The sequence below is a fragment of the Podarcis filfolensis genome (genome assembly GCF_964270895.1).
Source record: "Podarcis filfolensis genome assembly, chromosome: 8".
NCBI lineage: Eukaryota > Metazoa > Chordata > Lepidosauria > Squamata > Lacertidae > Podarcis > Podarcis filfolensis.
In genome coordinates this window covers 27,060,532-27,086,674 of record NC_139611.1, presented here as the reverse complement: position 1 = coordinate 27,086,674, position 26,143 = coordinate 27,060,532, and the positions used below count along the sequence as shown (strand labels likewise).

The following is a 26,143-nucleotide window of genomic DNA, read 5'->3' as shown; positions in this document are numbered from 1 at the left end:
GGATATCTATCTATCTATCTATCTATCTATCTATCTATCTATCATCTATCTATCTATCTATCTATCTATCTATCTATCTATCATCTCCAACCTTGCTTAACATGCCCAGCCCTCTTCCATCATCTGGCCCACCTTGCTGAATTTTAAGGGCATCCAAAGTTGCATAAAGCAGGTTTACTTGTGCAAGTGGATTCAAATTGCAAGGGAAGAGATGCCAACTACCGGTAAATATTAGGAAGAACTATCTTAACTGTTCCACAGCCTTGCTAGAAAAGCTAACCAATAAACTGAGACTGACACAAGGGACAAAGAAGGCGCCTTCACCCCAGTACGGCTCCCCTTTGTCACATACACAGCCCAACAAGGCAACAACAAGAACCCACCAACAGCATACGAATCAATCTGGCTTACTTGACCCAACAAGACTCCCCCCACCCCACGCACAAATGCAAACAAATCCCATTGCAGCCAAACACAGACAACCAACCATACCCTGGGCCCCCAACCAAGGAAATGTAACAAGCGAATAGAAAGAGAACATATCTAGTGGACGGCGACACGAAACCCCCACAAATACACAGCAAAAAAAAAATAAATACAAATTTTGCCGCCGCCACCCCTCTTTTTCCCGACCTTATACTGTACTCAGCGCTAAAGTCTCATAGCAACAGATCTGTTGTAACAGATCTGTAGAAAAGACTGTAAAACTTGAAAAAAAGAGACAAGGCATGTACTTTTGTAAATCAAAAAAATCTTTAATAAAAATATTTTTTTAAAAAAAATATGGTATATCAAAGGTGGGGTGGCCATCTGTCAGGGATGCTTTATTTTTTTTTTTTATAAATATTTATTGAATTTTCCAATTTTATACAAACACAAAAAGAAAAAGAAAAAAAATAGTAAAAACAAATCAATTTCAATAACAGTTTTTCAATGACATGTTTCTTTGACTTCCTCATACCTCCCCTTCTTGTTTTCTAGTTCAAATTGTTAATCCAGCAAATCCTAATCTCTTAACATTCCTTTTAACTAACACCTTATTTTCCAATCAACTTTTTAAATTTTATGACTTAAACAATATTAATCCCAATTATTTTTATCATAACAGCTAGAGACCACATAAGTTCAATCCAGCATCTTTCAGAGTTCATTAATTTTGCAGTATTTCTGTAAATAGTCCTTAAATTTCTTCCAATCTTCTTCTGCCGACTCTTCTCCCTGGTCGCGGATTCTGCCGGTCATTTCTGCCATGTCAGGGATGCTTTAGCTGTGATCCCTGCATTATAAGGGATTGGGTGAGATGACTCTTGAGATTCTACAATCCTAGGAGAGTTCTGCCTGATGTTGCCTTTGGAACCAGCCCTCCTCCCGTGGCCCCAGTTAGACCTCAGTCAGTTTAGAAAAAGGGAGCGCATGGCTCTCTTTTCACCCCACCGAATGCCAAAAGTGAGGCAGGAGAGCCTGGGGCTGGTTAATAGAAGACCAGCTTTGCAGCCTCTTGTTTAATTACCCTCCAAGGCTCCACCAAGTGGGCTTTGGGTCCTTTGGCTGGGCATCAACATAACAAGGCTTATTGGGTTGCTAATAGAAGATCCCTTTTGAGAAAGCTTTTTTTTCTTGGGGGGGGAAGGGGAAACCATGGGGGCTTTATGGCAAGGAAACAGATCATTAGCTAACAAATTGCTCCCTGAGAGGCAGGAGGTGTCCCTAACAAAGGCAGGCGCTAGCTAAGCCTCAGCCTGCTGTCCTTTTCAGCTGGACATCTCCGCCCACCATCCCAGCACATGCGGTCTCATAGAATCGTAGAGTCGGGAGGCACCCCCAGAGCTCATCTAGGCCAACCCCCCTGCAATGCAAAGGTTCCTTGGCCATGTTCACACATGCGTATCTCCAGGACCGCAGAGGGTGGAGAAAACCAGTACAAAATCCCTGGGGCCCCGTCTATTTGGCATCGTTTTATGTCATTCTTAACAATATTTCAAGCTCAACGCACGCACAGTTATGAAGGACGGCTTGTAAACTTGTGACACAAAGTGAGTACAGTGGTACCTCGGGTTACAGACGCTTCAGGTTACAGACTCCGCTAACCCAGAAATAATACCTCGGGTTAAGAACTTTGCTTCAGGATGAGAACAGAAATTGCGCGCTGGTGGCGCGGCGGCAGCAGGAGGTCCCATTAGCTAAAGTGGTGTTTCAGGTTAAGAACGGACCTCCAGAACGAATTAAGTTCTTAACCTGAGGTACCACTGTATTTTCAATTGCCTACGGACATCCGCGCCTGCCTTTTGCCTGTATGTGCCAACACAGCCTCGTCTGTGTTTGTACGTTTTCGGAAGCAAACCCCGCATGCATAACAACAAAGCTGTCACGTGACCCACATCGCGTCGTGTTGCATGTACGAGTGTAACGTTTAATGTGTATGTTGCGTTCAGCAGCAGTCGTGTGGGTGCTTCTATTATTGCTGTTCGTCATTAGGATGGTAAGATTCTGCACAGGTGCGAATATTGCAAGCAAGGCAGGAGTGGGAAGGGCCTCGGCTCAGCGGCAGAGCACCTGTTTGGAATGCTGAAGGTCCCAGGTTTCATCCCCAACAGCAGCTCCCTGTAAGCCTCGGAGAGACCCTTGCCTGAAAGCCTGAAGAGCCCTTGCTGCCAGTCAGTGTGGGCAACATTGAGCTATATCAGCCAAGAACCTGACTCAGTGTAAGGCAGTTTACTCTGCTCCCAGCAAAAGGTGCTGAAACGATTTCTCATTTTATTCTGTACCTATATCATCCTGGGGTTTTCCGCTATATGTTAACCCTTCCCCCCTTTTATTTTGTGTCACCCTTCTTATTTTAGGCAAACCCGTCTCGGATCAAAGAAATCAGACTTAACAGATTTGATAACAAGGCAGTTTGGGGGCACAGACGCGCCCACCAGGGTACGCCTCAGATTTGGGGAGGGGGTGCTGCAAGGGGTATTCTATGGGATCCTACCCTAAGCAGCTTCAGCCTGCCCCCCTCCCCAGCCTTCAGTCTTTGCAGCAATTGAGCAGCGGGGGGGGGGCTGAATAACTATCCTCTCCACCCCACTTCACCCCACATTTGCTTTCTAGTTCACAGGCCCTTTATACAATACACCAACTGCCTCCCTCCTACTCTTTAGCCAAGACCCTCCAAGAGGACGTCTGTGCAAGGTGGGTTGAAACCAAGTGCCCCCCCCCAGCAGAGTGCCTGGCTATTTGGAAGGGGGGGGTCTCAACTCACAACACTGAAAGACTGTGGGGCGGGCCACGATTTTCCACGGTGTAAGATGCTGTCCTTCCTGAGAACACATCAATATTCCCCCATGAAAGGGGCAGACAGGCTACCAGGGCGGGTGGGAGAGAAGCCCCCCCCATCTGTTTGGAGGAACACAGACAAGCCTCATCTAACTCCCCCCCCCCCACAAATCTCCCCAGGCACAGGCTGACTCTGGACTACACAGAGCAAGCAGGGAGATTCTGGGGGGAGAGATTTTTTTGCGGGGGGGGGGACTTGCCTTCTTCCTGATCCTCATCCTGCTCCAGGACAGAGAAAAACAGGGTTCCTCCTAAAACTTCAAGGCCAATATGGACAAGTAGGATGCAGAGCTTGCTGCCCACTCACCCCCCCCCCCCAAATAAAATCCCCTAAGAGGGTATGAGGCAAAGTGGCCTTGGAGAAACAGCCCTCGGCTGGGAGGGGAGCTTATAAATTGGAGAAAGCTATCAATGGCTACTAGCCAAGATGACTATGCTATCCCTCCAGGGATGGAGGTGGTAAATGCTTCTGAATGCCAGTTTTGGAAGCCACAGGAAGGGACGGTGCTCTTGTACTCAGATCCTGCTTCCAAGTTTTCCTGCAAGAGTCAGGTTGGCCACTGTGAGACAAGGATGCTGAGCAAGATGGGCCATTGGCCTGACACAGCAGGGCTCTTCTTATAATAAATAACAACAACAACAACAACAACAACAACAACAACAAATTTATTATTTATACCCTGCCCATCTGGCTGGGTTTCCCCAGCCACTCTGGGCAGCTTCCAACACAATATTAAAATACAGTAATGGATCAAACATTAAAAGCTTCCCTAAACAGGGCTGCCTTCAGATGTCTTCTAAAAGTCTGGTAGTTGTTCTCTTTGACATCTGGTGGGAAGGCGTTCCACAGGGTGGGTGCCACTACCAAGAAGGCCCTCTGCCTGGTTCCCTGTAACTTGGCTTCTTGCAGTGAGGGAACCGCCAGAAGGCCCTCGGCTCTGGACCTCAATGTCCGAGTAGAATGATGGGGGCAGAGACGCTCCTTCAGATATACTGGACCGAGGCCGTTTAGGGCTTTAAAGGTCAGCACCAACACTTTGAATTGTGCTTGGAAACGTGCTGGGAGCCAATGTAGGTTTTTCAAGACTGGCGTTATGGGGTCTCTGCGGCTGCTCCCAGTCTAGCTGCCGCATTCTGGATTAGTTGCAGTTTCTGGGTCACCTTCAAAGGTAGCCTCACACAGAATCATAGAGTTGGAAAGGACCCTGAGGATCATCTAATGAGGTTTCTAGCTAGCTACTTGTCTGTCCTCATCCCCCAACCCCTTCTATGCCTTGATCTGAGACGGATTCCCTGTGTCACTTGGTGTTTTAACTGCACTGTGCCAGTTTCTGTTGATGGAGGAATCTGCAAGCTATGAGTAATGCAGAACACCTTGGCAGGCAGAGGTGTTAACACCTTACAGGGCTGTTCTGAGGATTACAGAGGTGGATATACTTGCATGCGTGTATTCTTTTCTCTGTTGCAGATGGAAGCTGAGAGTGGTGTGCTTAAGTTGAACAATCTTCTATTCTGCCTGTCTACTCAGAATTAACTTTGAGATGTTTTCAGGAAAGTGGATACAGCAGGGGTTGGGAACCTCTTCCCACACCCCCAGGTGTAGCTGGACTCCAACTCCCATAAGCCCCAGCCAGCATGGTCAATAGCCAGGGATGATGGGAGTTGGAGTTGAGCAACATCTAGAGCAGTGTTTCCCAAACTTGGGTCTCCAACTGTTTTTGGATTACAGTTCCCATCATCCCTGACCGCTGGTCCTGCTAGCTAGGGATGATGGGAGTTGTAGTCCAAAAATATAAAATAGCTGGAGACCCAAGTTTGGGAAATGTTGATAGAGAGGGCCTCAGGTTCCCCATCCTTTGAGTATAAAAAAGGCAACCCTAGCAAGTTTGTGGCTGAGATCATATTTGAATCCAGGGCTGCCCGGATTCTAGATCCACCTTTCAGCTGCTGTGCTACTCTCACTGTCAAATGTAAATACTTTTGGAGCAGAAAGAATTAGCCTAATCTCCCCACAGACTCCTTTGGGCCTTCCCAAAAGTCTGCACACTAAGGCAGGCTCCTTCTCTGTTTCAGAACATCTGGAGAGGGCCATATTGGTTACTTCTGTCATAGAACAGATGTCAGCTTTGAGAGTGAGGTTGGGTTATTTTTTTGGGGGGGGGAATCAGCTTTGGGATGGAGAGGATGCCAGGACTTGGAGTGCATGGTTTGGATTGACACCATAATTATTTTGGGGTGCAAAACATCCAGATCCCTGTTTGGAAGCTTTGGACCAAGTGCATCAGAAGAAGGAACAACCTCCCAGTCAGGCAGACCTATGATTTGGGGACATCTCAATGTCGGGGGTCCAGAGTTGTGCCCCCTCCAGTTCAGGCTATGATGTACTTCGAGTGCTGATTGTGGAACTGGGAGCCAGGAAGAAGGAACTGGGACACCAGCAGACCTCAGCTCACGCCATAATAAAATGGGTTAAGTCTTTCTAAAGACACCAGACTTTTGTTTGTTTCAACACATCTCGGGGGCTGAATAAGGAACTGGGAGGCCCTTCAGCCTGGCTTGGAGGGTCCCACTTGCTGACATTGTTCAGCCGGATTGCAGGCAAAGCAATAAAAGCTCCCTTATTCCTTGTGACCCCCCCCCCACTTCCAACTGTAGTGTGTGTGGTTAGCAGACAGTATCCTTAAGAAACTGGGAGGGAGGGAGGACAAATTACAGGCAGGGGGGAGACTTCCTTTGGCCACCTCTGGGCCATCCAATGGCCAGGAGGCCCCCATCTCCAGCCAAGCTGGCTTCCATTTACAATTTCAGAGCAGGCGTGCCTGCCTTAGCTTGGGGGGGGGGGGCAAGCATGGATAGTCATTGGCATTCCCCTCATCTGTTTTCCCCACCAAACCACCAGCAGCAGCAGCCCGGCTCCCACCGCCAGGCCGCGCCTGGCAACATCTGGGGTTTTTGTCTGAGGCACCAAAGCGAATCGCCTATTATGGAGGCGGTGGCAGTGAATGGGTTCCTCAACAGGAGACTCAGGCTTCATGGGGCAGGCCTGGGGCGAGGAGAATTAGGGCCACGCCTCCCCCCTCCCCAGCCAAGCTCATTTCCCATGTGCACTTTGGAGGCAGGGAAACAACCCAGCCTCCCACCCCCCAAAAAATGCAGTCACAAGGTCCAGGGGCAAGGAACCCCGAGATCATCGAAGCCTGCCTAGGAAAGTGTATCCTCTTTCAATCTTCTTTCTTATTCTTCTTGGGATTAAGAACCTAGTGATTATACAGAAGAGAAAACATCAAGCAATGTCCAAAATATAGCAGTACTGTAAAAAGGGGAGGGGGATTATTCCAAACGTACATAGCTTCCCAGCTTTGCAAGAAATTGATTTCGTGAATTGCATCACTAGAAGAATGAGAGGTGCTCTGCAATTTTGTCCTCCTTCCCTAGCTGTTAGTCACCCATTCTAAACCTCTTGCCTCAGTTATGCTCTCTTGCAAAAGCAAAGAATCAAACCCCTCCCACTATTTAATGTACAGAAAACTTCAGTACAACTATTAATCCCTAAATAAACAAATGAAATGCAAGGAAGGTGCTGCTGGATCAGACCCAAAAGTCACGCTTCCTCACCGTGTAAGATAAGGTGTCTCTGGAAAAACCCGCAAGCAGGACATTAAGAGATCGGCCTTCCCCTCTAGTTCATCCCACACCCAAGTATTTGTTGCTTCAAAGGTAGACTGCCAGTCAACATGGAAAATCTATCTTTAGTTAGCATCCTCTCTACTAAGGCCTGAGTGAAAGCACTCTGCACATGCTCAGAGGCACACGTCATGTCTCCTGTGGCTCAGCCCTGGCACAAAGAAGCAGCTCTGATGCCAATCCCCGACCCCAGGGAAGAAAGTGTGGGGTGTGATGGGAAGAAAGAGGGTTCTGCTGTGAGTCTGGAAGCCCCCCCGTTTCGTCTTGCCTCTGCCACAAAGCCCTGAGGTGGTCTTTGGCGAATGTCCACATCTCAGGTAACCACTTGCGATGGCCTACCTTGCAGGGGTGTCTTAAACACCAGCAAATGCAAGGAAGTGTAGAAAACGCTGCAGGGACATAGGAAGCTGCCATACATGGAGTCGGACTGCTGTGTTCCATCTGGCTCAGTAGCGTCTACACGGACTTGGAAGCAGCTCTCCAATATTTCAAACAGGGAGTCTTTTCCCAGCTCCACCTGGAGACCCTGTGGGGAATTGAACCCGGGGCCTTCTGCATGCAAGACAAGTGCCCTGCCACTGAGCTACGTCTTCCTTGCAGCCAAGAGGGAGTTGAGCAGAGTCCTATCCCCTGGGGGTTCCCTGAGATGAGAAAGGAGGACAGGGGAAAGTGGGGCATTCCTGACCACTTAACAGCAAGCGGTGTGCCTGCCCCCCCTTTCCCCTCCTTGCGTCCTCGCTGCCATGCTTTAATGGGACACATGTCCAGGCGGAGCTCAGCGAGAGCGGCTACGCTCTTTTACAGTCACAAAAAGGCAGAAAATTGCTACATTGTCCAGCTCTCCTCCTTCGTCCCCAGCATGAAATGTGCGGATGGATGGCCACTCAGGGAGACCCCCCTGAGAGGAAGGTTTTGGATCCTGGCTCTTCAACTGCAAGGGAGCCCTAAACATTTCTTTTATCGAGGCACTGCGCGTGGTTCTCCACCTCATCTTTACAACAACCCTGTAAGGTAGGTTAGAGACCCAGAGTCTGTGACTGACCCAAGGTCACCCAGTGAGCTTCGGCCGAGAGAGGATTCAAACCCTGGTCTCTCCCAGGTCCTTGTCTGACACTCCTCGAACCACAGCACCAAGAGGAGGAAGGGCTGGGATGAGAATGGGAAGGGAGAATACCAACATTTGGCGACTTACAACGCAATCCTATATTTCAGGTCATGAGTTAAATGGGCTGCGCTTAGGGCTGAAGCCTGATTCAGCTGTTGATTGGCTGCTTTGTCTAGGATTTGTCCCCCAACCACCAGTGTATTTGGATTAAGCAAGCGCCAGGATCCAAGTGCCATAATCAACTCACAATTATTTGGCCTGGGTGTTTTTACAGGAGACAAAACAATCCCCACTTGAGCCTTCAAAGCAGTCGTCCCTGGGGTTAAGCAAGTGCTTAACTGATCAACAAAGAGGTTCTGGGGTCCGCTTTGGCTTCCCTCCTGATCCTAGCTTGTTTGTAGGCTGTGCATTTATTCCACTGAAATGGGAAAGCGCTTTGTACATGCTCGAGGGACATTACAATGAGGAACAATTCACCAGGGGCGTGGGGTGGGTGTTGCTGCCTTCCACCACCAAGCCCCTCTTCTTCTCCCCAAAGGCCTCGATGTTTCTAAGTAGGCAAAACGCATGATTAAAAAAATCTGTCCTTAGAGCAGGACCTGAAAGCCGTTTGATGCAGGCAGATCCAAATGCCTGTATCCCGCCCTCCATCTCTCTGCAAGCCGCTACCCTCTCCTCCACCTTCCACCACTTCCCTCCCCTTTGCGGGGGAGGTTCCCCAGCCTGAATGGACCCATTGAAATGGAAAAACGACTCCGGAGATAAAATGCCACCTCCTTGGTGCAGAGAGGGCAGAGGATGCAGGATGGGTACGGACCACAGACTGCAAGAGAGGAGGGCGCTCAATTCCTTCCGCAAGGTTGGTGGGTCTGATGCTACAGATGGGAGCAAAAGGACAGGGGGCAGCCTACCTGCCCCCCCTCCCCAGGGTGGAAGGAGAAAAGGGTCCCTTTGCCATGTGTTTTAGCCCAGGGGTTAATGTGTCCCCAAGATCAGCATGGCACCTGTTTCCAATGCCAGGAATAGTTGGAGATTCCCCTGAGCTTATACAGGGAGAAACTGCAAAAAGCCAGTAGTCAATATCTAGACAAAAAAATATTGTTCTGACCTGAAAGCTCTTCCCCACCCACCCACAATCTGCAGGTGTCTGTAGGCAGTAGGGGCACCAGCAAAAAATATGGGGGGGGGCACAGAAGGGGGAAAGTTTATTTCTAGGTGGGCAAATTGTGCCCCACATATTAAGATCTCTGAACGATAATAAACAGTCTCTGTTAAATGGCAGAAGTTCAGCCACAGGAGGCGGACAAGTGGGGAGAGTGAGATCCTTTGTGGGGGGTGCTTGCCCCTCTGCCCCCCCCCGGCACCACCTATGTCTTTATTCTGTGGTGGAAAGAATGCACTCTGTGTGCACTCAGGAGTCCCTTCATCTCTTCTTGCTTCAGAAGTTGTATACCTTTTTTTAAAAAAAATGCATTTCAGACAAAAAAAAATTGTAGTAAGCAACGAATGAATATGTAATAATATGGTATTATGTGATATAATGTGGTTTAGGTTCCAGAGTTAAGCCTGGCTGATACCTGAAAGGCAGTGCAGTGTAATGGTCAGAGTGCTGGACTTCTAAGCGTTCTAATTCCCTCCCCTGCCATGAAGTTTGGGGACCAGTCCCTGCCTCTCAGCCTAACCTACCTCACAGGGTTGTTGTTGTCATTGGGATTAAATTAGGAGGGGGAGAACCGTGCATGCCACCTTGAGCTCCTTGGAGGGGGGAAAAGTGGGATTGAAATGTAATAAATAAAATAAATAAATAGATTCTCCCCTCCCCCCGTGTGCATTTTCTCAGGTCTCCAAACCCCTCATGGAGAAGAGGAGACGAGCTCGCATCAACCTCTCCCTAGAGCAACTCAAAGCTCTGCTGGAAAAGAACTACTCCCACCAGGTGAGGCTCCCGCTTCCCTTGCATTTCCAGGAGAGAGGGAGAGTCAGGGAGCCAATTTATCCCCCATGGAAGCGGGTTACATTTTACTTTGAAAATGACAGAGGCAGAAGCACAAAGGACCCCCTCCATCTTTTTACCTTTTTCATCAAACCAGTGTTGGAAGAACGGAGCAGCTCAGTGGCGGAGCACTTGCTTGGCATGCAGAAGGTCCCAGTTTTAATCCCCAATGGCATCTCCCGGTAGGACTGGGGATGTCTCCTGCCTGAAACCCTGGACAGCCGCTGCTAGTCAGTGAGGACAATAGCACACTAGATGCATCAATGGTCTGGCTTAGTATAGGGCTGACTCTGATGTTCGTAAGTGCAGGATGGGGTGGGGGTCGGGAGAAGGGAGGCGCTTGGCACATCAGGGGACGGGTGGTGAGACTCCAGTATCCTTGCTTTGGAACCAGCAATGTTGAAATAGGGGTCCATCTCATCCCCCTGAAGTGTAGAGTTCCAGACCAAAACCTGGATTCAAATCCCCACTCAGCCATGGTAAATCTACTTGGGTGACCTTGGGGGCTAGCCATTGGCTCTCAGCTTAACCCACCTCGCAGGGCTGCTGTGGGGATTAAACATGGGATAGAAAGACAATAAATAAGTTACTTCCATCCTTCGATCCAGCTGAGAGAGAAGCCAACAGGGTTATGGGGGGGAAGTCATTCACTAAGGGCAGGGCAGGCAGAAACGACCCCAGTAACCCCTTGGCTTTCTTTGGTTTGGTGGTGAAATTGCAGATCCGGAAACGCAAGCTGGAGAAGGCAGATATCCTGGAGCTGAGCGTAAAGTACATGAAGAGCCTACAGCCCTTGGCCCACCAAGGTAAGCCCCCCAAATGGAACCATGGAACCCAATTAAGGAAGCATTGGTAGATTAACATTTTAGCTGATTGACATAGGGGAAAGCAACACCTCAAAAAAGATGGATTGCTTCAGCTATAATGCCACACACACTTGGGTCTAAGCCCCCTTGAGCTCAATGGAGCCTACTCCTAAGTAGACATGCACAGGGTTGCACTGTCCCTTGGGTTTCTAGAATGATGTATCAAAGAAGCCATAGTTTCAGAAGAGGCGTTCTCTTTCTGCACACACAGAAGAGATGCTGCTTGCTGTCCACAATTAGTAGCCATATTTTCTAAAAATTAAAAAACAGTCGTCGTCCCCCCCCATTTTTAAAAGTCTGCTGACTGATCATTCAAGGACACATTTTCATTAAAAAAAGACATAACTGATTAACCGACTAATTGACCAAACGCTACAAGTGCTAGCAAATTGTAACTGATCATCAGACCATCACAGTTCTGAGCAAAAATAAAAAAGGAAGATCAGCTGGAGTCCTAGCAGAACTGTTTTTGCACAATCGGCTCTTGCAGGACAGAAATTAATAGCGACCCGGTGGCTTCCCAGGTGTTATTGGGCTACAACTCCCATCATTCTTGGCTATTAGCCATGTTGTCTGAGGCTACTGGGAGTTGAAGTCCAGGTGAACCTTCACTGCCTCTGACAAGAACAGCTTCTGATAATTAACCTCTAGTGGTTCCCAAAGTGGGCAAGAACACTCTCTATGGGACAGTGGGATTAACTGGGGGGCAGGGGCAAGGGAGTGGGGTGGCAGCACTGGAAATGTAAAATACTACCAGACTTTGGAAAGCTGGATCTAGCTAATTAATTTTGTTGAATTCATGAAACCAATTAGTTTTAATTTGATTAAACAATTAATTGCTCCTGTTCTGAATTTTATTCTTCCTCAGTGGGTCGTGCAAACAGATATTCTGAATAATGCTTTGTATAGAGTAGGGCACACTGCGGGTGAGTTTATGGAACCAAGAGGGCGGTAGCCTGAAAAAGTTTGCGAGCCACTGGCTTAAGCCTTAAAGAGCGGCCATCTCCCCTATCTTGACTTCTGGAGCGCGAGTGGGACTGGGAGCGTGAGTGGCTCAGTCTCCATCCGACTTCCCGACTTCTTTCCTTTTCCAGGGGTGCCGCTGACCAAGAGCGCCGACTACCAGGCCGGTTTTCGGAGCTGCCTCCAAGGAGTGCGCCAGTTCCTGCTGCGCTCCGAAGCGGCCAGCGAAGCTTCCTGCTCCTCTTCTTTCCAGCTCCTGCACCAGCTCGCCCGAGTTCTGCCCATGGCCGCCGCCGGAGGCGTCTTCAGCACCACGGACAGCGACCCGCAGGCGGCGCTCCCCAAAGCCCGGCTGGCCGCGCTGGGCAGCCCCGGAGGGCCGACGATGACTCTCAGGAAAGCGAGGCCGCTGAAGAGCCGAGGGTGCGAGGTCTCCTTCCCCGCGGCGGGAGGCCGCAGCCAGGCGGGGAGCGACCGGTGCCAGAGCGGGCAGGCGCTCCCTGAGCGGAGCCAAGAGCTGTGGCGGCCTTGGTAAGAAACCGGTGTGCCCTGGCCGTGCGCTCTCGCCGTGCGCTCTTGTGCTGCGTCTCCATGCCGGCCTCCGCCTGCGCTCTAGGTTGGAACTTGCCATCCTATGTACATTTACATGAGAGTAAACCCCATTGATCTCTATGGCGCTTGCTCCCGAGGAAACACGCATGGGCTCCGTGTGTGGCACTCGTCCTAAAACGCTGTAGGCACCACGGTTTGCTTGAGGGGCTGGGAGGGGGGCTTTGAAGACTGGCGGAGAGACTATTTCTCGAGTTCTATCAACGCTGTGGACCCACAAGGGATACTTTGCTCTTCCTTAAAATGCATAAACTGGGTGGTTCCGATCCAGACCCCAAAGGCCCAGAGTCCGGGTTCCAACTGAACCAAGCGTTTAGTTTCAACGACGACCTGGTCCTGTCTGAACTGAGCCCCCATTCCGTGTTGGGCACCGGATTCTGACGCTTTAAAAATCCTTCCTAGCCCCGTGCCCCTATTTGGTATTAAAATTGGGCGGGGAGACAACGCAAGAAAAACAAAACCTGTCAGAAAAAAACGTTTTCACCATGGACAGAGAGGCAGTGGAAAAGAGGAGGTTTCACCTGTTGGATTCCTGCCCATTACAAAGCTGTTAAAGGCACATAGCCCCTACATTGGGAGTAGGAGTTAATATGACAACCCCTGTTTTCAATTTTGGGGGGGGGGTCCAGGAAAATTGAGAGGGATGAACAGGGCAGTATGAAATTGCCAGCTGAGGAGGGGAGCTGGGGGGGGGACAGAACAACTGGGGCAGGATTAAATTACCCTTGGGGTCCCTTCCAACTCTAGTTGTACTATTCTATTATTCTTATGCCCTAAGCAGTCACAGGATTCAGCAAGGGACATGTTTACATGAAAGCAGCATTGCTGCCAGATAAGGGCCCCTTGGAGCTAGTTTTTTTTTTTTTTTTTTTTTAAAGGTTGGCAACCTTTTCACAGGATCAGGCCCACCTCCTTTTTTGTAGTTCTGTGCATTTCTCCTCAGACGAAGGAAAATGTAGCTTTCACGACGTTGACTTTTATATCAATAACTCCTGTTTCTTTTTAAAACTGTTTCTTAATAAAACTAGTGTACAGTTACTCTAAAACAATGTAATAACTTTAATAATAATAATAAAAAATTGCCTTACCCCAAAATTGGTGTGGGTCTCCTCTTTTCCATAATTCAGAAGGCTACAATCAGCTACTGGTGCGTCCCTCGACTTTCAGCCTAGGTCGCTGCTTGGACCTTGCCACCTGTGAGATATAGTGACAGCCCCCAACTTGGGTGGTTTTCAATGGAGGACCAGGCTATCGTTTGCCATGTCAGAGGCAGCATCCCAGATACGAGTTGCTGGGGAGCCCAAGTGAGGAGAAAGCTGTTGCGCTCAAGTCTTGCTTATGGACCTCCTTGGCCACTGTGAAAACAGGATGCTGGACTAGATGGGCATGATCCATCAGGGCTCTTTTTAAGAACCCAGCCCCCAGAGAGGAGGGCACTTGTTGCAACTCTGCATGAGTCACCATTCTAGGGTTTTCTTCTTTGCACTTTCTAAAGCTAATGTGCAATTTCTAGCTACTTCTCAGCCTGTGGCCAGTGCCTATAAAATGCAAAGGAGCTCACAGTTTCCGCTGTGAATAGACACCATAGAGTTTAAGGCCTTTTGCAAACTAAGCAGACTTGGGATCAGTTGCAGTACCCGGAGTGCAATCCTATCATTTTCTCCCCCATCCTTCCTTCACCTTACACTGATGAGAAAGAGAACAATCCCCAGCCTGCACAATTGTCCCCAATCCTTATTCTAGGGGAAAGAAGAAACCCACCAACAATTGCTGTGGAACATGTTAAAATGGCCTCATTGAAAGGGCCAGGAGTTGGGGTTGATTCCTTGTCTGTCACAGCAGCCAGAATCATGGGAGATGAAGCTTATTCCTGAGTGCCAAAAATAAAGGAAGAGGAGAAACCTTCCCTTAACCATTTGAGGCTCCCTGTGGGGCTTTTTTTATACGAGGTGCTAATTACGGTTAAGATTGAGGGAGATTTACAAAGGGCACTTGGAGATGGTTGCTGATTAACTGGGTCATTCAGTCAGCACCTGAAGCCATTAAGGTTCATTTGACTCAGAGGGGCTGTTGCATTTCCCATCCTGCTTTCAGAGGCTTCTCTTTGGAGAATCTGGCTGGCTGCTGTGAACAGATGCTGTTGAGCTAATTGGGCCCTTGGCTTGATCTAGTAGGACTCACACGAGGTCCTTAAGAGCTCAGATAGCAGGGGAGGGACTGTATCATCATGCATACGAAAGAACCTCAAGGGTGTTAGGCTCAGCCAGGAGGTGGGTTGCTTTACCTTTTGGAAGATTCGTGGGCTTCTGTTAAGGTAAAGGGACCTCTGACCATTAGGTCCAGTCGTGGCTGACTCTGGGGTTGTGACACTCATCTCGCTTTATTGGCCGAGGGAGCTGGCACAGTGGTGTAGCGTGGGGGGTGCAGGGGGGGCCGGCCGCACCGGGCGCAACATCGGGGGGGGGGCACGCTCGCACTCGCAGCTCTCTGCCCCTACCTGGCTCGAGTGCTAAAATCCACGGGTTAGGGGGCGCAAATTACTTGCCTTGCCCCGGGTGCTGACAACCCACGCTACACCACTGAGCTTCCAGGTCATGTGGCCAGCATGACTAAGCCGCTTCTGGCGAACCAGAGCAGCGCACAGAAACGCCGTTTACCTTCCCACCGGAGCGGTACCTATTTATCTACTTGCACTTTGACGTACTTTTGAACTGCTAGGTTGGCAGGAGCAGGGACTGAGCAACGGGAGCTCACCCTGTCACAGAGATTCGAACCGCTGACCTTCTGATAGGCAAGTCCTAGGCTCTGTGGTTTAACTCACAGCGCCACCCGCGTCCCTGGGCTTCTGTTAGGCGGGTATTAACACCCCAACTTTCTATGACTGTTTCAGACCCAAGGAATTTGGGTGGGTGCCTGTGATGCCCTTGCCAACCACTAGGTGGGAGTGATTCCATGCAAAGTTCCAGCTGTTTGCCAAACCAGAAGCACATTAAAAATCAAGGAGCCATTTCCTTCGTTTCCCCAGTCTTAATGCTACTACTAAGCCATGCTTAGCAGCAGCGGCTGAAACCCCCCCACTCTTCTCTCCTTCCGTTATGCTACCGGGAACCAGATTTCACAACCCTGCGGAAAGGATAGGGGACCAGAGACTGGGCAATGTGTTATTTTACACCAGATGGGCTTGGACTCCCAGCTCCAAGTAGCCCCAGCGTAGCCTTGGTGAGGGATGATGTGAGTTGCAGTCCAGCAACATCTGGAGAGCCACAGGCTCCCCACCTTCGATGAAGATGTTTAAACAACATGGGGGAGCCTCGAGGGACATCCAAAGGTTAATGGGTCAATGCATTGGACAACAGTCCACTGGGCCCCTTAGGAAAGACCAGAACTAGCACCAAGCTTCAGGTAGGTAGCCATGTTGGTCTGACGCAGTCGAAAAATATATATATATATATATATATATATCCAGTAGCACCTTAGAGACCTTAGCAGCAAGCTGTGCTCCTCATCCCAATCCTGGTCACATTTGGATAAGGTGAGCCTGAAAAATCTCGTCAAGAAAAGGAAAGGAAATTACAGGAGGGGAGAGTACTGCTCTCGTGCTTAAATCCTGCCTGCTGCTTTCCCTCAGGCATCTGGTCTGCCACTGTGAGAACAGGATGCTGGAATAGATGGGCAATTGGCCTGATCCTGCAGGCTGGCTTTTTGCTCATAAAGCTTTTGTCTTACTGCCAGAATGACTCAATGAAAATCAGGTCCAAGAAAAAGAAAACATCCAATTCTAAAAAAAAAAAAAAGAGGAGAGGAGCTACTTTGCATTGGTGAATTCAGACAAGCAGGCATTTTTACATGCTGTATTCGCCAGAATATCCAACTGGAAGGAAAATCTGATAAGGTGGGACCTTTTAGTGCTGGATACCATCACAGGATAGCAAATGGGCCCGTTTAATTTTTGATAATAATTTTACTTCCATCATTTGGATGTTCTGCCCCAATCAACCAACATTTGGGTTGCTTGAATGTAAACTCCAGGCCCAAGGCCTAAAAGCAGGCTGGTTCCCTGGACATAAACCAAAGACTGTCCTTGCGGCAGTTTCACAAATGGTTTCTTAGGTTTTGGAACTCATTGCCACCAGAGATGGTGACTGCCACTAGCTTTGATGGCTGTTCAAGAGGATTGGACCACTAGATGGAAGAGGAGATTGGCATGCTGACATACCCTCCAACATTACTCTGATGAAAGTAGGGATGTCGTCAATAATAATAATAATAATTTTATTATTTATACCCCGCCCATCTGACTGGTTTGCCCCAGCCACCTTGGGCGGCCTCCAACAAATATAAAAACATAATAAAACATTAAACAAAACTTTCCTATACAGGGCTGCCTTCAGATAGTTACTTATCTCCTTGGCTTGGGGGGGGGGGTTGCCTAACTCCATACCCTCCAACATTTCTCTGAAGAAAATAGGGACATCCTAAGGAAAAGTGGGACATTCTGGGATCAAATCAGAAACCAAGATGGCTTCTGTAAACCTGAGACTGTCCATGGAAAACTTGGACACTTGGAGGGTCTGCGCTGGTTATGGCTTCAGTTGTCTAGTCCCTCTTCAGTAATTTGAAGAGATGTAGCTTACCCCCCCACTCTCTTTTCCAAGCTAAAAATCCTCAGGATATTAGATTAGACCAATATTCACTAACCTACTGTCCTCCCAAGGTTTTGGACCACAAATCCCATCAGCCCCTGCCAGAATGGGGTGGGGCCATAGCTCAATGTTAAGAGCATCTGCCTTGATTTCAGAAGGTCCCAGGTTCAATCCCCAACAGCTCCAGGCAGGGTTGGGAAAGTCTCCCTGCCTGAAATCCTGAAGAGCCACTGCCAATCAGTGTTGATGATACTAAGCAAAGATGAACCAATGGTCTGACTCGGTAAAATGCACTTCCTATGTATTTCTCTGTGTTCCTTTTTTGGACTACAACTCCCATGAGCCCCAGACATTTTGGACTACAACTTCATGCTTGCTGAAGTTGATGGGAGTTGTAGTCCAACACATCTGGAGGGCACCAGGTTGGATTAGATAGGCTTGCCCTTGGGTGGGTTTTTTTGTTTTGGTAACTAAAAAGAAGGCCAATGAGGTTTAGAGACAAAGAAAATAACAGACGGGTTTTTGTTTTCATTTTTAATTTGGTCTTTAAGAGAAAGGAACCCTCAAAGTGGTTGGGAAAAAAGAGCAAACTACAAACAGTTTGGAAAAACCGATGAATAAAACTTTTTTTTTTTAAATCTGGTTTCGAGACAAATCCAGACACAAATCAGAAAGTTTGTCTTTGCACAGCGTGGAACGTCACCAAGAGAAAGGGACAGAACACAAAACAGAAATGGAGTCTTTTTCGGAGCAGGCCGAGAGAAGCCTCAGCGCTGGAATAAACACTCCCCACCCCCACCCCGTGGTCTTCTAGCAGTAGAAAGGTATTGCCTGGCTGGGCCTATGAATTTTAGCCGCCGGTACAGTATTCTTTATTAAGGGTGCCAAGGTGGTGAGTTTTTTCTTTAAAAAAGTATTATTTCCCAAAAGGTCAGTAAAAACATGGGATCTGATTTCTGAGATACGGTGACCCTCCCAACGGGTTTGGAAAAGTATTGCCTTGTGACACTACAAAGAGTTAAAAAGATACAGTACGACAAAAGGGTTAAGTATCTCATCTTGCCCATCCCACCTCTTACCTTGACTGCTTTCTGCAAAAAAGAAATCCAATATACGCTCATCAACGGGACTATTGATGTTCGTCAGATATTAATTACCAGCATCGTTATTGTCAAACCCTTAAAAGGCACAACATCCATAATATATTTGTGGGGAGGTGGAATATCAAGTGGTTGGAATAATAATAATGAAAAAACAGCGCCCCAGAAGTCTGTTGGTCACACCACAGAGAGCGATGGCTGGTTTCCTGGTCAACATCTTTTTCTCTGTGGGGGGAGGCAGTTTTGTTCCAACCAGTCAAATAATTACTGCTCCTTACGACTTTGGACATTCAATGGCGGACGCAGCGAAAGAGCCCCTTTCTGGAAACCACAGCCCAAACTGAATGATCTCCTCTCAGCAACTGGCATCCTTCTCCCCCTTGCAAACCCACAATGTGGGGGACGGGGGACGGGACCCCATCCCGTGGCCTGTGCGAGAACAAACTACACTTGAGATGAAGTGAGGGACTATCGCAATTCCTCTGAGATACCCTTTTCGACACAGGAGCTGCTGCTGCACCGGTTCAGATGCGAGTTAGCATCTGTAAGCATGAGGGCTAGAAGCTTGCTTTTTTGGCGCTGCTGTTGTTTTTCAATAAAAGGAAGAAAAGCCGAGTGGAAGGATGTGCACCGAGCACTTCTGCGCCCTGGAACCTGCCTTTTGAGATGCTTTGCCCTTTGTGGATTTCATAGCGATGGGGTGAGGGGAATAAATCTGCTACAATGATTAAAACAGTACAAGTTTCAAAGTGCAACCAAGCCCCCCCAGCCCCCCCAAGATGTTTTTGAACCCTCCACACCCCCCACACCACAAATACAGGCATGCATAACAACCCCTTCCTTGACCTATTAGGAAAATGCTTATCCTCCCAAAGGCCCCATATCTATTCTTAAAGCGCTGGGGAATAAACTATGAATGATGCCATCCTACATTTTGGAAAACTGTCTCCAGATTTGGCACCCAAGACGGGCGACCATCCTAAAACAGATTGGGGTAGGGGGTGGGGTGGGGTGGGGGCACTTGAACCAATTCATCAACTCTCCACTGCGCATTATTTTCTTTTTCAAGTTGTGGACCATATGATGGCAAACAGGCAAGCTGTTGTTTGTTCCTGTATCTCTCAAACATTTGTATATGTACAGTGGTACCTCTGGTTACGTACTTAATTCATTCCGGAGTTCTGTTCTTAACCTGAAACTGTTCTTGACCTGAAGCACCACTTTAGCTAATGGGGCCTCCCGCTGCCGCCGGAGCACAATTTCTGTTCTCATCCTGAAACAAAGTTCTTAACCTGAGATAATATTTCTGGGTTAGCAGAGTCTGTAACCTGAAGCGTATGTAACCTGAAGCATATGTAACCGTAGGTACCACTGTAATAGCAATTGCATTGCTACCCCGACCCCCAATACCAATACAGTAATTCTTTTCAGGGATTGTGACCAAAAGGATGCAAATTTGCATTTTGTGTGTTATGTTTAACTTCAATTTCACCGCATTGTCTTTCTTTATTTCTTCACTCCTTGTATGTTATTGAAGTGTATGTCCTTTCTTAAATAATCCAAAATCCAAAAGGGAAAAATAAGGAACACCCAACAGGTTTCAATGAGATGAGAACGTTTCTCCACAGCACAGGATTATAGTTCTGTTATCAAGGCAGCATCTGCCTTGGATGTGGGGGGATGCTCAAAGAAATTATCAATTTCCAGCACCCTAAAGTGGTACAGCCTGCTCTCCGCCTCTGGACTCTATCATCTCATTCTGCTCTGCTTGCAGAAGGTCCCAGGTCCAATCCTGGAAGCATCTCCAAGTGGGGTGCAGAGAATGTCCCCTACATCTGAAACACTGGAAGAACCATTGCTGCCACTCAGGGTGGACAATATACTGAGTGAGATGAACCAGTTTGGTCTCAGAGCAAAGCAGTGTCCTAGGTGTAGATCTGCCCAGCGAAGGGATGAAAACAGCCATGGACAGTGTGGGTTGATTTCAAAAGCTGTGTGCAACTAAGTTTTGAAGAGGAAGGAAAAGGGGCACCTCATATTTCTGCCTGCTCTTCAGCAGCTAAAAGGCACAGATCCCCCAATTTCTGCTGCTCCAGAAAGTAGGGCCCGCACCATGGAATAATAATAATAATAATAATAATAATAATAATAATAATAATAATTTATACCCTGCCCATCTGGCTGGGTTTCCCCAGCCACTCTGGGCGGCTCCCAAACAGATTATTATTAACAATAATAATAATAATAATAAAGTGATAAAACTTCAAACATTAAAAGCTTCCCTAAACAGGGCTGCCTTCAGATGTCTTCTAAAAGTCAGATAGTTGTTTATTTCCTTGATGGGAGGGTGTTCCACAGGGCGGGTGCCACCACCAAGAAGGCCCTCTGCCTGGTTCCCTGTAGCTTCACTTTTCACAGTGAGGGAACCAGCAGAAGGCCCTCGGAGCTAGACCTCAGTGTCTGGGCTGAACGATGGGGTTGGAGACGAGAAAGGAGATTCTGATGAAGAACGTTCTGACGGCAAGAGCTGTTTGACAGCAGAATGGACAACCTCAGAAGGTGGTGGACTCTCCTTCCTTGGAGGTTTCTAAGCAAAGGTTGGCTGGCCGCCTGTCATGGATTCTCTAGCTGTGGTTCCTGCACCACACTAGATTGGACTTGAAATGGTGGCAAATCCAGCCATTAGCTGAACGTAAACAAGCACCGAATCTGGTTCTATCTTAGCTTGGGGAAGCTTCTCTCATGACTCCATTGAGACAACCTCCTGCCCCAGAGGGAGGAGACTGTTTGACTGAAGACAGTGTACCTGAAAGCAAAAATGTTGAGGACTCTACAAATGCTAACTCCCTCCCTCCCCTCCCTTCTCTACTTGCCCTCATTCCTTTCCCGGGCATCTATTTCCCTAAAGCAAACCTTTTCGACTCCCCTGCTACCAAGACAACATCACACACACAGTCGTGCACGCGAGAAGGAACTCAAGCAGGAAACTTTGTGCTGACCCTAATGGTCATAACATTCACTTGCCCCATGCTAAACTGGAAAAGTGACAGTGGCCAGGGGTTCAAAGCAGCCTGAAAGAGAGGCCCAGTCTCCCCACCCTGCCATCACATAATGTGCTTTCAAATAAATAACTGGGAGTGAACTCTTGGGGATTTATTTTTGCTGCTGGGGCCAGATGAACTTCCACTTCCCACCAGCTGATTTTCAGGTTCAAAGAGCAGCATGGGGCTGTTTACAAAGGGGTTTTCAAACAGCTCTGTGCTGCACTTTGAAGTCCCGACAACCAACTGGGCCTTCAAAGCACAGTGGCATAATGATGTCAGGTGATTGGCAGGTGGGCAGCCGCTTCCACCAGTCAAATTTGGCCCACCTGGGATGGGGAGATAAGGATCCAGCCCAAGGGCTAGAAAGGATTCCTTCCCCGCCAGTACCAAAGACATGCCACCCTACATACAGAAAAACCAGAAAGGTGACGATCTCCTCCCATCATTTTCCGATCAAGCAGGCTGAAAACAGTAGCCCCAGGTGCAACACTACAATTTGAATGATGCATGCAGGTGGTGCTCCTGGCCACACAGCAGGGGCGCTGCAGCGATGCCATGATTTTGTCTTTAAAAAAAATATCGCTAGGTGTTCCTGGGGCTCAGGAGAGAACAGGAGGATGGGTTGCAGCTTTGGCCCTTAACACTGTGCCTGCCGTGCTTTTTCGCCCCTGGAGAAACGCCCATTGCAGGGGGTTGGATTAGATGACCCTAGAATCATAAAGCACAGTTTCTACCTGCAATATGCTGCTTCAGATCAGACCAGAGGCAGCAAATCAACCCATGGTGTGGGTGGCAGGGCTTTGGCACTGGAAAGGTGGTGGCAGCGAAATCTCCATCCTGTGGGCCAAATGTGTGTGTCAGAAGCTGCTGCCTGAGTCCCAGGAACAGAGGGGAGAAAGCCCCAAATGCCAACATAGACTAAACCCTTATTCCAGCCTAATATTGTTGGACTCCCAAGTCCCAGCAGCCAGTTTAACCAACAGTTTCTTCTCTCTCCTTGCCTATCAGCTGCTAGGCTAGATTCCACAGGGGCTTCATCCTGCAATACCCTACGGCTCAGGGGATGGGGCATATCAGCACAGAGCTTTGCACCTGCCTCAAACCCTTTGCTTGTGCAGTGATATCATGGACAAATGGAACACAAACACAGAGCTCTTGTCCCGCAAACCAGGGCTGATGGAGGAAAGGGGAACACAGACTGCTTTGCCACCCTGCCAACAGCCCCCTCCAAGAAATCGGTGACCACCCCCACCCTCTTGCAAGCCCATAGCTTTCATCAACAGCCTCATCCAGGGGACGCATCGCAGGGTCATTTGATACAGAAAACTCATGCACAACTTTACATTGTCTTAGAAAGTACCAGGTGCGGGACACGGGATTATTAAAAAAATGGAAAATTCCTGATCGGGCCCAGCTAGCGGCTGCAGCTGGAAGTAAGGAAGGAAGAGGGAAAGGGGAAAGTGCACCCCACCGCCCTTCTGCTGGTGGGGTCTGGTTCAGCCAAGAGGGACATGGGTCTCCAAGCTGCTCCGCTGCAGCTCCCGAGTCCTCAAATCGTCCTGGCCGCCCTCCTCCTTCTCCTCCATCCTCCTGCTTTTTTGCAAAACACGCAAGAGAGGCTGGAGTTTTGGTTTCTTTGGTGCTGTGCCCAGTCCTCTTTAAATAAACAACCAAAGCCTGGACCACGAAGAGGAGAAGACTTTTCCCGAGAGAAAGAGAAAACTGAACGGGACCCGCCAGTGGCTTCCGGTGCTTTATGTTTCTAGGAGCTTGAACCCATGGAATCCGAGTGGTACGTGGCGTACCCGGAGGAGGCTGAGGGCGTGCTCAGGAAGCTACTGGTGCTGCCCTTGCTTCCACCCTTCCGGAGCTCCTCCTGGCCCCCCCAGGAGGGGCTGAGGCCTGTCCGGAAGCCCTCTGGCTCGGAGCAGCAGCTGCTGGCTGGGCGTTCCTCAGGAGCTTCGTACAGCTGGATGCGGATCTGCTCCAGGCACGGGGAGCCGGCGCTGCCTTTAGGGAAGAAGTTCTTGGCATCCTCCTGGGCCAGGAAAGGGCCTGGGACTGTCAGGGAGCACCCCCGGCCTTGGGCTGAGAGGCGCCGCAAGCCCTGAGGTTCCCGCTCGAAAGTGGTCAAGGGGAAGTTGGCGAGGTTGGCCGAGCAGTGGCGGAACGTGTCCGGGATGAGGGAGACGGACGCAGAGCGCAGGGGGCCCTTCCTGGGGCTGGGCAGGGGGCTGGTGTCAATGAAGTTCACCCCTTCCTCCTTGCTGAAGCACTTGTAGCCTCCAGGCCCCCCACCGCCGCCGCCGCCCTTGTAGTAGTCTTCCGGAGGGAAGGGCCTGAGGGACAAGGTGCTCTCGGCGGACTTCCGGCGCCTGCGGTGCGGGTGCTGCCCTTCCTCTTGATAGGACAGGAGGCTGCTGCTGCTCCTCCGGCGCTCATAGCCGTGCCCCCGCGGGAGGAGGAGCTGGGCCAGGCTGGCGGCCATGTCCCCGCTGGCCCCCCAGTGCTGGAGGTAGGCCGAGATCTGGCTGGTTGTCCAAATGTCCGTTTCATCGTGGGAGAAGCGCCGGGTGGGGGGGACCTGTGGGAGGAGGAACGGAGAAGCTTCAGAGTGATTGCTGCCTCTGCGCCCGGGTCAAGGGCCCTCAAAGGGCACATTCACACCGTCCCATTGAAGCACTGTGATACCACTTAGAACAGTCATGGCTTCTCCCAAGGAATTCTGGGAACAGGGCAGAGAGTTGTTTGTTTGTCTGTTCTCCTCACAGAGCTACAACTCCTTGTGGTTGTTTCACAACTCTGGGAATTGTAGTTCTTCGAGAAGAATGCAAGGGGCCTCCTAACAGCTCTCAGCACCTTTTACAAACTACCCTTCCCAGAATTCTTCGGGGGAAGCCATGACTATTCTAAGTAGTATCATAACGCTTTATATGGAAGGTGTGAATATGACCCTGGAGCACCCACAGGTTAGCCACCCCTGTTCCACAATTTCTCTGGCAGGTGCTTTGAGTTCCTGGAGCTGTGCAAGACAACACATTTGAACCATTATTCTGCTTTTAACAGTCATGTCCTCCCCCCAGAGAATTCTGGGAACTGTACATCTCTCAGTCGGTAGAGCATGAGACTCTTAATCTCAGGGTTGCGGGTTTGAGCCCCACATTGGGAAAAAGATTCCTGCATTGCTGGGGTTGGACTAGATGACCCTTGAGGTCCCTCCTCTGAAGTAGGTGAATGGAACTTAACTCCAGGACCGAGCAGTCTCAATCCATGATAAGTAAGCTGCAACGTAACACCTCTAATGTTTTTGAGTTTCTTTTCACACCATCCACAGTTGACAGGACTTGGTAGATGGGAACTGGAACTTAGAGATGGACGCATGGTTTTTTAAGACAGCTGAAAGCGAAAAGCAGCTGGAGGGGAGGAATGGGCCTTGTGTGGAGTGGAAGGAGGGGCAGAGCAGCACCGTCACTGCTAAAGAACACAGAAGTGCCATTACATTAGCTGTGATCCCTGCATTATAGCGGGTTGGACTACATGACCTTTGGGGTGTCCCTCCCAACTTGACAATTATATGATTACTTTTCCCCCATTCTTCTCCCTGGTAGGTGGTAGAAAGCAGTTACACTTTTTACTTCTCCTGTTCACTGGGATGCAACTCAAACCCTCTGCAGCTCAGTGGTTAGAGCACCTGATTCCCATTCAGAAGGACCCAGTAAAGCTGGAAAATATTCCCTGTCCGAAAACCCGGAGACCTGCTGTCAGTCAGTGCAGGTGTTACTGATCTAGGTGGGTGAGTGATCTGACTCAGTATTCCCCCCCCCCCTTACCTGCAGATACTGCATCTTGTCCTCTGGGGGAGGCTTTGTAGGGTAGGCTTGGGGGATGCCCCTCTCCAGGGCCGAGAGGTCGTATTTGGCAATGTGGTCCAAGGTCAGGGCGTCCCCAGCAAAGTTGTAATCGTAGGGCCGCTCGTACATCAGGTCTGTATGGATCACTCCATCCAGGCTGTTTTCTGCAGTCCCAGAGGAAGCAAAGCTGCATTAAAAAGGGTGGGGTGGGGTCCACTGCTAAGAACTTTGGATGAAGGGGTCAGGGCCACAGCCATGCAGGACCCACTCCTCCAAGATGTCAAAGCCCACCTCTCTAATTTTTTTTGTGGGAGGGGTTTCTTTGGGTGGGGAGTAAGCAGCAAGTTTCTCCTCTTTCACATTGTTTGGCAGGACTTTGGAACTCCCTGCCTATTGATATCAGACAGTCTCCTTCGCCAGACTCTTTCCAGAACCTGCTAAAAACAAGCCTGTCCAGTTATATAGGATGTTGGCATGCACTCCGATCCATTCTTTTATTGCCAATTTTCATTATTTTCTGAATGTTTTAAGTAGCTGCTGCCTTTTTAAATCTGTTTTCAATGGTAATTCCTATTGCTTTCTTCCTTTTTGTATACCACTCTGAGGTCTTGGTTTTTACACCCAAGTGAAATATATAAATTCCACAAACACCATAAATAAAACACGCTATGGGGAATACATGGAAGGGTAGGTAGAGTCAAAATTCCACCTGAATGCTCACTGCGATATTAACAGATAGACTATGCTGGAGGGCAGGAATGAATGTGGACAGATATAACTGCACTGCAGGGAGTTGCATTAACTCACCCTTTGGGTCCCTTCCAATTCTACAATTCACTTGGGCCAGGAGGGGCACATGGAATGCATTTGCTGGCTGCCTTGGTTTCTTCCTGGTCTTGTCCATCATTTCCTACTGCTCCCAAACATCTGCCTTGCAACTGAAGAGGACTGAGGTTCAGCCAAG

General features: G+C 49.1%; 2 protein-coding genes across 4 annotated transcripts in view; one reads left to right on the top strand and one right to left on the bottom strand.

Annotated features, from left to right (window-relative positions):
• GPR153 (G protein-coupled receptor 153) overlaps nucleotides 1-26,143 on the bottom strand; it is a 60,345-nt gene that overhangs the window by 7,898 nt on the left and 26,304 nt on the right. The window contains exons 5-6 of one of the 3 annotated variants that reach the window (XR_014551629.1): nucleotides 25,159-25,343; nucleotides 19,645-23,912 (exon numbers count right to left, since the gene is read on the bottom strand). Coding sequence is in view for 1 of the 3 variants with exons in the window: in XM_083628689.1 (XP_083484815.1) it covers nucleotides 23,091-23,912; nucleotides 25,159-25,343 (1,007 nt within the window). In the remaining 2 variants the exon portion in view is untranslated. Of the gene's footprint in view, nucleotides 1-17,703; nucleotides 23,913-25,158; nucleotides 25,344-26,143 lie in introns of those variants that run through there. The other 2 variants (XR_014551630.1, XM_083628689.1) reach the window with 2 other exon arrangements.
• HES3 (hes family bHLH transcription factor 3) lies at nucleotides 8,909-13,132 on the top strand. Its single transcript, XM_083625752.1, has 4 exons — nucleotides 8,909-8,969; nucleotides 9,951-10,046; nucleotides 10,825-10,909; nucleotides 12,064-13,132. The coding sequence occupies exons 1-4, from the start codon at nucleotides 8,916-8,918 to the stop codon at nucleotides 12,465-12,467; spliced, it is 639 nt and encodes a 212-aa protein (XP_083481878.1). The 5' UTR covers nucleotides 8,909-8,915; the 3' UTR covers nucleotides 12,468-13,132.

Excerpts from the sequence above, each read along its gene's own strand:
- HES3 (XM_083625752.1), top strand. The coding sequence starts at position 8,916 with ATGGGTACGGACCACAGACTGCAAGAGAGGAGGGCGCTCAATTCCTTC. Across the intron at positions 8,970-9,950 it reads CGCTCAATTCCTTCCGCAAG|GTCTCCAAACCCCTCATGGA; the intron begins GTTGGTGGGTCT and ends GCATTTTCTCAG. Across the intron at positions 10,910-12,063 it reads ACAGCCCTTGGCCCACCAAG|GGGTGCCGCTGACCAAGAGC; the intron begins GTAAGCCCCCCA and ends TTCCTTTTCCAG.